The sequence below is a fragment of the Mauremys reevesii genome, linkage group 7, assembly GCF_016161935.1.
Source record: "Mauremys reevesii isolate NIE-2019 linkage group 7, ASM1616193v1, whole genome shotgun sequence".
Taxonomy (NCBI): Eukaryota; Metazoa; Chordata; order Testudines; family Geoemydidae; genus Mauremys; species Mauremys reevesii.
Genome location: NC_052629.1, coordinates 43,334,653 through 43,346,976, shown reverse-complemented (window position 1 = coordinate 43,346,976; position 12,324 = coordinate 43,334,653). Strand labels below are relative to the sequence as shown.

Sequence of the window (12,324 nt, the reverse complement as noted above, 5' to 3'; positions counted from 1 at the left end):
CTATATTCTTTAAAAGTTTTATTTTAATTAAGAACAATTTTTCCAAAGGAAATATTCATCCTATCAAGCCTTTCGGTAGACGTCTTGTTGTATATGGACTTACAGTGGCATTTTATTTCAAGAAACACTATCTAAGCCCCTAAACCAATATTTACCTTTGAAAATAGGTGGTGTTTGAAAGTGAAAATAAATCTGTACCTGCCATGGATCCAGCCATTAAATTGTGCACGTGCCCAGAAATTCCAAGCTTCTTCTTTATTAGCTACAAAGTAAAAAAGTTTTATAACAGTAATAAGTCACATGATATATGATAAAGAAGCATATCACAGAGTTTACTGTAAATATAACTGTTTCAAAGTGTGTTAGCAACTATCTGACACTACAAATGAAAAACAGAATGCTGAATTTCTGTTAAGAAGTAGTAGCACTCCTCAATCATCTTTTTATACTCCTCACTTGTTATGTATACCATTGTACTGAAAATATTTTTATATCAGCAAATGTAGATTGATAAAACTGAAAAAAATGGGACTTTTAGAGATGAGACACAATACAAGTATAAAAATAATGTACAAAGAATGCAGACTGGGCCTTCTATTCACCATCATAACACAGAGCAAAGGGACTTTCAGTGAAGTTGAAAAGGAACACATTTAAAATTGAGAAATGGAAATAGTTTTCCCGCACACCACAAACTTAGCCTGTGAAATTCATTGCCACAAGAGTTCATTCAAGCCAAATGCTTAGCAGGATTTAAAAAGGGTTGGAAATTTATATAGCCAAGAACATCCCATGTTATATTAATACTGGTTAAAAAAAAAAAAAAAAGAGTCTTGGAAGGGATATAAAACCTCATGTGTTTAGGCATAAGCCAAGCAACTGATGAGGGTTTAGAAAAAACTTCCCTCATAGGCAGATTACTTCATATCTTCTACTACAGGGTTTCTTGCACTTTCCTCTGAACCATCTAATAATGTGCACTGACAGCCAGGATACTAAACTAGATGGACTACAGATATAATCTAGTATTGTATGACAGTTATATTCCTAATAAGAAATTCACTGTTGATCAGATCTGTGTCCTGCACCAAGTGGAATTCTCAGATTCTGAGATTAAGTTTAGGATCTACCTCAAGCCTACACTCTATTTTCAAATCAGTATTAATCAGTGGGAATTTATCTGAGTAAGAATTTAAGACAAAAGGAGGAAAGACCTCATGATTTGGTCTCTGGTGTCTCTGGGATTCTTAAGCCCTTTTGCTATGAAGTATGGCATGTATTCTTGTGTACAGCACAACATAAAATACAAAGATTTTAAAAAATGTTTTTGACTCAGAAGATTGGACTCTCAAAATTCTCCTGAACTACTCACAGCTTCCAGAGAGAGCTAAATGTACAAGGGAAAAAAAATAATATTTAAACATCTGAAACTGGCTACAGGTAGTTCCTTCCCCTCCCCTCAAAAATATGTCATCTGGAATTTCCTTCTTTGAGAAGGAAGCCCTCACAGCCATGTTCAGGGGCCAACACAACTCCCACTGAAATCAATTGGAGTCCTTCCATTGGCTTCAATGGAAGGTGGATCTGACCCTTGAAGTTCTACGTTCCAATAGTAAAGGCCTAATTTTGATTGAGTATAAGCAATGCTCAAGTAGACACTTATACCAATATTGAAGCTCCAATATTATAGGAGCAGTAAATGCACTACACAAGAAGAGAATTCACAGATCTGGTGGGATCCTAAAATACTACATTTTATCCTACAGAGCCAATTTTTTTCTTGAGATGACGGTGCAGGTCAAATATAGGCTTCACCAACCCTGACAGGATGTCTTTCAAATTTAAATGAACTATTTGATTTATAAAAGTAATAAACCTTCCTATACAGTATTAAAAAGAACAAAGAAGTTACATTTTACATTGAGCCGCTACATTCTTTACAATCAGAGGGGCCACTTTTTTAGCACGATGGCCAGCAGGAGGTTCAAGAGTGCTTTATTTTCAAAAATATTTCAGTTTGTTCATAGTGAGACAAACACAGTAAACTAAAATTTTGAACAGTTTTTCTTATAGCAAAAGTGGAAATATTCTCACTTATGCCCCCATTTTTTCAAATGAATAGATTAATACATAATTTAGGCCAATGTGAAAAAAGGGGGAGCTTGTTAATGACATGATTGTAATGTTATTTTATCATTTTAAAACTATATTCACTGTAGCCATAAAAGGAAACAAAATAAATCAAACTACCTTTTTATACTGGTCAAATGCCATAAACTGAATTGCACCATATGGAAATATTCTAATCATCATTGCCCCGTTTCCTTTATACAACCCAAGGTAACCCTCCTTTTTTGGGACAGCACACAATGTAGAAAACACTCCTGTCATCAATACAAAAAAAGATATTTAACAGAGTTACAATGAAAAAGTGTTCCAGTAAGTATTACTGACAATAAGACAGTATGCATATAACTAAGGCCAGATTATATTGTTCTTATGTAAGTGTGGGGGGCAGAAAACTAGCTTTCAATGCCCAAACATAGTCAAAGGGAGGGAGATTTGGGCCTATTTCCACCAGCCTTCTCATCACCCAGGTTCTGTGGAAACTCCTTATGAATCTATGCATTTGAGACCCCATGAATTGGGGAAATGTAACCTAGCAGGAGGGAAATCTATTCCATGTGATGATATCCCCCCAAAGAAATACTGTAAAACTGGACACTAACAGCACAGAAGTTAAAAAGGACATTGATAACTTTAAATCTAGTCAATTACAAAGTGACTAATTTACTACACCTGCCTCTCAGTCTGTCAGTATTTGTGGTTTTACAATCATTCTCCTATTTTTAAAATTTATTCTTCTCCAACGCTGCTGTGTAGAACACAAAGAGGGAATAAACAACTGACTACAAAGGTGAAATAGAAAGAAAAAAAAAACTATACACAGACTTTACTACAACATCGCCACCAAGGTATGTAAGCACCTAACAAACACTGATGAATTTATTATCCCAGAGGGGTATTGTGAAAAGGCAGCATTATTATCCCCATTTTAAGGATGGGGAACTGAATTACAAACAGATAATTTGCCCAAGATTATATAGGAAATCTGTGGCAGAGGCAAGAACTAAACCCTGCCCTCCCAAGTCCCAGTGAAGGGCCTTTACTATACACAGTTGCTATCAAATGCATAAATTAAACAAATTTTAAAAAACAAATATTTTCTCACATCTCTTTCAATTAATTGTAAAGATTTGTAATATATAAACATTTTTCATATTCAGATGTAATTTTTAATACTGACTGACAAATATTTACTCATTCAACTGAAGTTTCTTATCTTTGTCCTCTGCCCAAAAGTGATTTTTTTTTTTAAATTGCTAAAATTCTGTTTAGTTATCCAAACAAAAAGGATGGCATTTTTCACACATCAAAAGAATGGTTCTTCATGTTCACAAGGTTTGGTTTTAGAAATTCATACTTGCTACAACTTCAGTGAGAACAAATACTTTTGACATGGTTAGAATTTCCCTCCTACCACTCAAAAAATAGCCATTTATTGAAAACTGCTTTTATTTTAAAAGATGCATGTCATGCGGTCCATATTTCTTTAACTTCACACAGTAAGAGACAGTATAAATATTTAACATGGATTTTGGCTAACTGAACCTATGTAACATTTTCTTCTCTATATCTATTTTTCACCTATTCTCCCTTCCCCATCTTTTTTTTTCTGCTGAATGTTTAATTAAAATGTGCATTCAATTCAAATCAAAGTCATTCCTGGTACTCCAGTATCAAATCACACATCCGCAGTATGGTGAAATTTGATTTGAACGTATAAACTGATGACTGCATATTCTAATAAAAAAAAATCAGAGGATAAGAAGAATATTAGAATCAACCATGCAGCTATTTCAGCTTATGATTGTTAGATTGCATATTCAGACTCTGCTATTGCAGTCAAGTACCCCGCCGTTCCCTTCTGCTTTTGTACATCAAACTGAATACAAGCACAATCATTTCAATATTGTATTATAACTCAGTATTTCTCCTCGCCAAATGTTCTTTTTAAACAAAATTTCTTGGATTTCTAAGTTAATGTGATTTATAATCAGTATTTTACATGTACAAGTCATCCAACTCAAGGTTGTGCTTTACTGTGTGCCTATAACTCAATGAAGTTGTGAAAGAATATCCAGGCATCATCCATGCAATGATTCTAATCATGTGCAGAAGGGGGCAGTGTTACAGTTGTTCTGGAAATAATTTTGAATTACAGTAGTTAATCTGGAGTTTACACAGTCATTTAAGAAAAAAAAATTAAATGGAGTGCCAAAACCTGCACTCCTTAATTGTCCAAGTAGCTCCACTTTCTTAGTCTTGTTACACATATGGATAAGGTTTGCAGGATCTCACTGTTTATAAACACATTTTTTGACTGAACATTGGTCTTGGATAAACAATCTCATAGCATTAATTACAGTCCCCTGTGTGCAGGCCTACCAAATCCAGCAAGCAGACAATGAAACTGTGCTCATAAAAAGCAACTGCCTATCCAATCATTGCATTTGTTTACAACAATCATATTGGCAAATAGAAGTGACACTACTTTCCTAAATAGTATAAAATTTAAACTTTTTAATATGTACAGTAGCCATCTTACCTAAATGTTTGTAATGGTGATTATGAGCTTGCAGTAAAATCTTTACTCGATCCAATGGTGCTATGGTCGTTTTGGCACAACATCCTGCAACACCTTACCAACAACAACAACAACAACAGGGGAAGTTTGAGTTGTTCATGTCAACAGCTAAATCATGTATTTCTCCACCATATTTTCTTTTTAAATGGAACAATGTTCCCCCCGCCCCCCAGGAACTAAAGTGTTAAAAAAGTAAATAAGTTTTCATTTTCAGGAAAAAATAATTTTTAAAAAAAATCCTAAAAAACTTGGTGAAATTAGTAAAATCGATCTTTAGATTTTTTTTAAAAGACCGTTCTACTTAGCTGTTGAATGCCCCCAACAACCACATTCAGTTATTCAGCAAGTTATTTTAACTTTCCCATCTTCTTTTTACTTTTCTTCTTTAAGTCTACAGAGTTCAACTTCTCTGTCATCCTGGCTGCTTTCTCTCCATGGTCAAGCTCTGTGCTGGTTCAACAGTAATATTTGGTACATATAACAATTAGAAACTAAGATTCACGGTGATGAGTGCAGAATGAGAAACTTAACTAGACAGATCTTTACGACACTTTACAAACATTGATGAGAGATGAGGACCTATCTGTGTGGAATAAGTCTGTGTTTTCTCGATAGACCATTTTCTAATATTTCCCCCCTTTTCTTTCTTTTTTTAAAACAGCCTTGTTTTTCAGAAGTCACAACTACAGGCACAATATATTTCATTCACATGAAAGAGACTTTTCTAAATGTGCTAATGAGGTTGCCTGAGCATTCAGCATCCAGTTAGAAGTTAGGTAATGATCTTTTCTGATTCTGAAAAGCATACAAATAGGAGTACGTGCATGAATTAAACAAGCTGTATTAAGCAGAAACATACAGGTACCTGCTACATACAGGTAACTCTCCCCTCACAAGCCACCACTTATTTATAATATTCTAAAGAATATTAATATAAAAAACTGTCTACTAGTTAGTTCTGTTGACTCCAACCATGTCTTTAGAAAGATCCGGTTTTCAAGGGGAAAGGGCTGTAAAGAGACCATACTAAAGCAATGTTGTCTCTGAAATTTCTTGCCTTCAAATTTTTAGGTTTAGCACCAACAGGTCTCCAAAACCTCCTAAACACTTAAGAGACTCCAACTGTCTTTACCAATCTGATTATTTAGATAATGCTAAAACATATCAAAGAATCCTACTTAACATTTAGATCTCAATCCTGCAATTTCATGCATACTGATTAGCTGGCAGGATCAAGACATTGGGGGCCATTTCTTTTTTCTAAAGCTTTGTGTACCATGAGAAAGGTTTTTTGGGAATAACTTTAGTTTTCAGGGGGAATAAACTGCCTTGCATCAACACACAAAATTGGTGTGGGGGAGTTCAAATTATCTGGCATTTTATTGCATGTAAATTTAACTCATTTTGGAAGTGAAATAACTATACTGTAATGATTTTTTTGGGGGTGGGGAGGCAGGGGTTATAAGGTTCATGACCATGTTTCTCAAGATCCTCTCACAATCCTTAAGAACACTAATCATCCTAGAGAAGGAATTAAAAGGCTGTTTGTCTCATTTTTTTGGGTTGATAGTAGTTATGAAAGACCTACTCGAACATATTCCTCTGCCACCCCCAACAGAAGCCATACCAGATGTTGCTAACAACATTAGGGAAACCTATATACAATATGTTAACTATTTCCATGGCAGGTACCATTTTTGACAGTTCTCTGAAGGCTAGATGATCACTAGGGTGATTATAAAATGGAGCATGGCCTACGGCAGGGGTTCTCAAATTGTGGGTCAGGACCCCAAAGTGGGGCGCAACCCACCCAGGCTGGTGTTTGCCCTCAGCCCCAGCAAGTCTGAAGCCGAAGCCCAAGCCCAAGCTGCAGCCCCATAGCCCACTGTTAAGGTTACAACTCCCCACCCAGGGCAGAAGCCCTTGGGCTTCAGCTTTGGAACGCACTTGGGCAGGCTCCGTCTTCGGACCCTCCTCCTGGGTTCGTGTAGTAATTTTTGTTGTCAGAAGGAGGTCATGGTGCAATGACGTTTGAGAACCCCTGGCCTAGGGTTTACAGCTAACTCTGCCATGTGACCTTGATAATCTCCTGGCACCCAAGTTTCCCCTATCAGTAACAGGGGCAGAAGGGCACAATGTGAGGTTGTTCAAATGAAAGCGTCTTATCTCTTTCCCCATATAACAAACACCATACCTCTCCTGTGCCAAAGGTATTCACTTCCCCCGCTTTGCGGGCCCCATATACTACCGCCCCCATCCCCTGTGTCCAGGGGCCCCCGGGGAACAGCACGCAGCCAATAGGTTAACGTCCGTTTTTATCATGGGCTTGGTGGCCACAAGGGCAAAGCCTGGTGCCGCAGAGCCCCAGCCGCGGCGGCATGGCGGGTGCCCAGCAGCAGGGGTCTCACCGCGGCCTCCGCCGGCAGAGAGCAGGGGGCGAGGGGCGTTTACCTCCCGCTACGAAGGAGCGGAGCCAGTAGAAGTCTCTGTGCGCTGCGGCACTGGGCCCCGCCGGCCCCTGCGTGTCCATGGGGGCAGCTGGGGCGCAGCCGGCTCCGCGGAGGAAGGTTCACTCAGGGAGCCCCCGGCGCTTCCAGCACATGGTGCCGGCCCGAGCCCGAACCCGAGCCCGAGGGGGAGCGGAGCAGCCAGCCACGATCACTGCGCCGGAGCCGCCGGGAAGGTGTCGGGGCCCCCTCTCTCCTGCCCGGGCATGGCCCAGGCCGCTGCCTCGGGTCAGGAGTCTTCGGAGTTGCTCGGGCGGGCGGCGCCGGCTGATCGCGTCAGAGGCAGGGAGGGCCCGGCGCGGGCGCTGTATCCTCCCCCCCACCCGCGGCGCAGCCCCGGGGCGGCTCGTGTGCGCGCTGAGAGCGCCCCGGACCAGCCCCGGCTCCTCCTGCACCTGTCCAGACCCCCCGCCCCGCCACACTTTTCTCTGGCTCTGAGCCCTGGGGCAGGCTGGTGTCTGTGCTGATCCCAGTTCCCGCCTGGGGTGCTCGGTTCCCCCCGAAGAATGAAGAGTGCAAGACCGATAGTCAACAAGTACCGTAAGGGAAAGTTGAAAAGAAAGTTGTATATGTGACTACCCAGATTGACACCATCTGTTCATTGGGGGTGGAAAAACTGCAGGCACTGTTTTTTGGCCGGGCCAAAGGGAGGGCTGGTGTGCAAAATGCTCCTGTAGACTAGGCACAGAGGCCTCAGCATAGCTGAAAAAAGATGGCTTTGGCCTGTGCTTTCACAGCTACTTGATAACTTCTTTCAGAGACCTGTCAACTCTGGTAAGGGGTGGACAAACTTTTTGACCTTAGGGCCACATCTGGCTATGGAAGTTGTATGGCAGTCCATGAATGCTCACAAAATTGGGGGGTGAAGGGTTGGAGGTAGAGGAGGGTGCTTCAGGATGGGACCAAAGGGTTAAGAGGGGGATCAGAGCTGGGACAAGGGGTTGGGGTGCAGGATCCAGGTGGCGCTTACCTCAAGCAGCTCCCAGAAGCAATGGCATGCCCCTACTATGGTTTCTACATGGAGATGTGGCCAGGCAGCTCTGTATGCTGCCCCGTCCGCAGGTGCTGCTCCTGCAACTCCCATTGGCCATGGTTTCTGACCAATGGGAGCTGCGGGGGCAGCATGTGGAGCCCCCTGGCTGCCTCTATGCATAGGAGCTGGAGAGGGAACATGCTGCTGCTTCCAGGAGCCGCACAGAGCAGTGCAAGCTCCGGGCCCCACTCCCTGGTGAGAGCTCAAGGGTCAAATTAAAATTTCTGGAGGGCCAGATGTGGCCCCTGGGCCATAGTTTGCCCACCCCTGCTCTGGTAGGTCCCAGATCCACAAAGGTACTTATGAACCTATGTCCCAATGTTAGACTGCGCTGCAAACCCTAAAACCCTTGCACAGCTGCTGCCAAACCCTGTATTATAGGTGCCCCAATTTGTAGGGCAAAATTTCCCTAAGTGCCTACATTTCTGCCTTTAGGCATGCACGTTGTTGTCTCACTTTGTATGGCTATCTCCCAACTAAGCCCTTCAGTACAATCCACAAACTAGGGGAAAATAGGGGCAGAATGCCTGCCTATCTTGCCTGTGGGGCCTGAACCAGTATTTGTGCTGGATAAGTTCCCATTCAAAAATCTGGCTGAAGAGGAAGAGGTTATAGTTTTTATCTGCATAGTTTATCTGCATCCCACCAAGGTTGTGGGAGACCTGAGTGCAATTCCTCTGCCTGAAGGGGAGAAAAGATTTTGAACAGGGACCTTCCATATCTCTCAGGAGAGGGCCCTCACCACTGGGCTATGGGATATTCTAAAATGGAGTATCCTCAGTCTCTGCTGTTGAAACTAGTTCAATTTGTATACATAACACTGGTCTACAATTTTTGAGAAGTCGTCTGCTTCAGAGATAACTGTGGTATTTATTATGTATTTTGATGTGCTGAATTCAAATATGACAATTAAAACAACTGATTGGCTACTGTTTCTAAGATATTTAAGTTTTTACGTTTTATGTCTATGTATATTGTGTAGATAGTAGAGTTTTAATCATAAATTGTAAACCTAGGTCTTTTCATGTGTTTTTGGTTGCTTTACATGATAATATTTCACCTGTCCTGTTTATGTAACACTTTAAAAATCAGCAAAAGGGTTATATAACTAAAATTTATTATGAAACAAAAGGAAAAAAACTATTATGTACATAGTTTAGTCCTATTCAGTGTCTACTCGGCACCTCTTGGCTTGTCTCTTGTATTCATTAAATGGAGCATCTCTTGTCACTGTCCAGCAATAGTCTGCAAGCATTGATGGGCTCCATTTGCCCTGATAGCGTTTCTCCATTGTTGCAATGTCCTGGTGAAATCGCTCGCCGTGCTCGTCGCTCACTGCTCCGCAGTTCGGTGGAAAAAAAAAATCTAGATGAGAGTGCAAAAAATGTATCTTTAGTGACATGTTTCAACCAAGGCTTTTGTATGCCTTGAGGAGGTTTTCCACCAACAACCTGTAGTTGTCTGCCTTGTTGTTTCAGAGAAAATTTATTGCCACTAACTGGAAGGCTTTCCATGCCGTCTTTTCCTTGCCACGCAGTGCATGGTCAAATGCATCATCTCGAAGAAGTTCACGAATCTGAGGACCAACAAAGACACCTTCCTTTATCTTAGCTTCACTTAACCTTGGAAATTTTCCATGGAGGTACTTGAAAGCTGCTAGTGTTTTGTCAATGGCCTTGTCAAAGTTCTTCATCAGACCCAGCTTGATGTGTAAGGGTGGTAACAAAATCTTCCTTGATTCAATAAGTGGTGGATGCTGAACACTTTTCCTCCCAGGCTCCAATGACTGTCGGACTGGCCAATCTTTCTTGATGTAGTGGGAATCTCTTGCACGACTATCCCATTCGCAGAGAAAACAGCAGTACTTTGTGTATCCAGTCTGCAGACCAAGCAAGAGAGCAACAACCTTCAAATCACCACAAAGCTGCCACTGATGTTGGTCATAGTTTATGCACCTCAAAAGTTGTTTCACGTTGTCATAGGTTTCCTTCATATGGACTGCACGACCAACTAGAATTGATGGCAAAACATTGCCATTATGCAGTAAAACAGCTTTAAGACTCGTCTTCGATGAATCAATGAACAGTCTCCATTCATCTGGATCATGAACGATGTTGAGGGCTGCCATCACACCATCGATGTTGTTGCAGGCTACAAGATCACCTTCCATGAAGAAGAATGGGACAAGATCCTTTTGACGGTCACGGAACATGGAAACCCTAACATCACCTGCCAGGAGATTCCACTGCTGTAGTCTGGAGCCCAACAGCTCTGCCTTACTCTTGGGTAGTTCCAAATCCCTGACAAGGTCATTCAGTTCACCTTGTGTTATGAGGTGTGGTTCAGAGGAGGAGGATGGGAGAAAATGTGGGTCCTGTGACATTGATGGTTCAGGACCAGAAGTTTCATCCTCTTCCTCTTCCTCGTCTGACTCAAATGAGAATGATTCTGGTGCATCAGGAACCGGCAGTCCTTCTCCGTGGGGTACTGGGCGTATAGCTGATGGAATGTTTGGATAATGCACAGTCCACTTTTTCTTCTTTGACACACCTTTCCCAACTGGAGGCACCATGCAGAAGTAACAATTGCTGGTATGATCTGTTGGCTCTCTCCAAATCATTGGCACTGCAAAAGGCATAGATTTCCTTTTCCCGTTCAACCACTAGCGAAGATTTGTTGCACAAGTGTTGCAGCATATGTGTGGGGCCCACCTCTTGTCCTGATCTCCAATTTTGCAGCCAAAATAAAGGTGATAGGCTTTCTTAACCATAATGGTTATACTGCGCTTTTGTGATGCAAAAGTCACTTTACCACAAACATAGCAGAAGTTATCTGCACTGTTCACACAAGTACGAGGCATCTCTGGTCACTTTGGCTAAACAGAAATGTTTCCCTTTGCAAAATCAAACACTGACAAATAAGAGGGCACGACACTGTATGATTTCTAGAGCTGCTATAGGGCAATTTGTTCAGCAGAGTGATGTAAGCTTCATTATGATTGCATCATCCATGACTTCTAGGAATAACATGATGCAATTCGTATCATGTATGACGCAATACCAGCTTCAGATTGCATCATTCATTATTTTGCCTAAAAAGCAAGTACTGTCCAAACCCAGTCATAGATTTATTCATAGATCCAGTCAAAGATGTATTTTAGTCATTTCTGGTTTAAATTGAGATCCCTTCCCTTTATAACTCACTTATCCTCCGCTATTCCTAAGTCAAGGGTCGTATATACTGACCCAATAGCATAGCTTGAAAACTAGAGCCAATCAACAATTTTAAGCATCATTTTCGTTCTCAGTGACCCAGAATTAGTAAAGTTTGACAACATTTATTTCAGAAGCATTTCGCCTGTAGAGCAGTGTAATTAAAGAGTTTTGGGATGAGTGGTAGAAAGAGAGTGTGCTGTAATCTGATGGTTCAGGAAGCCAACTGGAAGGTCAGAGACCCAGGGTCTAGTCCCCCTCATCTGGGCCAAGCTGTCTGAATAACCTTTTAAACTGTCTGCAAATCCTATTGTTTTAATGCATTTTTATATAAAAGTTCAAAATATTTAAGGTTTTAATGGCAGAAAGGAGTGTGTACAAATCAAGTTTTTAAAGCATTGCATGGAGTCAAGACTCAAGATTTCTCTTCCATGGTGTACCTCTGACTTGGACTCTGAGCCTGCAATAAGAGCCATCTGAACAGACCCCTGCCTCCCACACAATACCATTCAAGTAAACGGGGCTCTGCATAGGGACAAAGGTCTGCTTGTATGGACTAGTTTAGAAATTTGTAACCTCACTCTGTACTTTTAACCCCTTGTACCTGTTTTTATCCATTTATAGGATGGGTATAATAGTACTTAGCTACCTCCCAGGAGTATTGTAAGTCATAAATTGAAAAGTGCTTTGAGTCCCTCAGATGAAAAGTACGTTATAAATGGCACAATTTCACATTTTCTAGCAGTGTCTATGAAGCTGGCAAAGGACTACGGTACATCATCATAGAATTGCTGCTGCCAAACAATTCCTGAACCTCAAGATCCCTACTCATTTCTTCAGAATCAGTGCATTTCTTTGCTACAG

The 12,324-nt window shown here is 41.2% G+C and overlaps 1 protein-coding gene across 5 annotated transcripts in view; it reads right to left on the bottom strand.

The window, feature by feature from the left end:
- Positions 1-7,588, bottom strand: part of SLC25A16 (solute carrier family 25 member 16) — a 30,286-nt gene extending 22,698 nt beyond the window's left edge. Inside the window, exons 1-4 of one of the 5 annotated variants that reach the window (XM_039547545.1) lie at positions 7,160-7,588; positions 4,670-4,762; positions 2,251-2,384; positions 199-262 (exon numbers count right to left, since the gene is read on the bottom strand). In XM_039547545.1, coding sequence (XP_039403479.1) covers positions 199-262; positions 2,251-2,384; positions 4,670-4,762; positions 7,160-7,238 — 370 coding nt within the window. In that variant the 5' untranslated portion in view covers positions 7,239-7,588. Of the gene's footprint in view, positions 1-198; positions 263-2,250; positions 2,385-2,799; positions 2,876-4,669; positions 4,763-7,159 lie in introns of those variants that run through there. The other 4 variants (XM_039547547.1, XM_039547549.1, XM_039547548.1 and 1 more) reach the window with 4 other exon arrangements.
- Between the last annotated feature and the right edge of the window lie 4,736 nt (positions 7,589-12,324).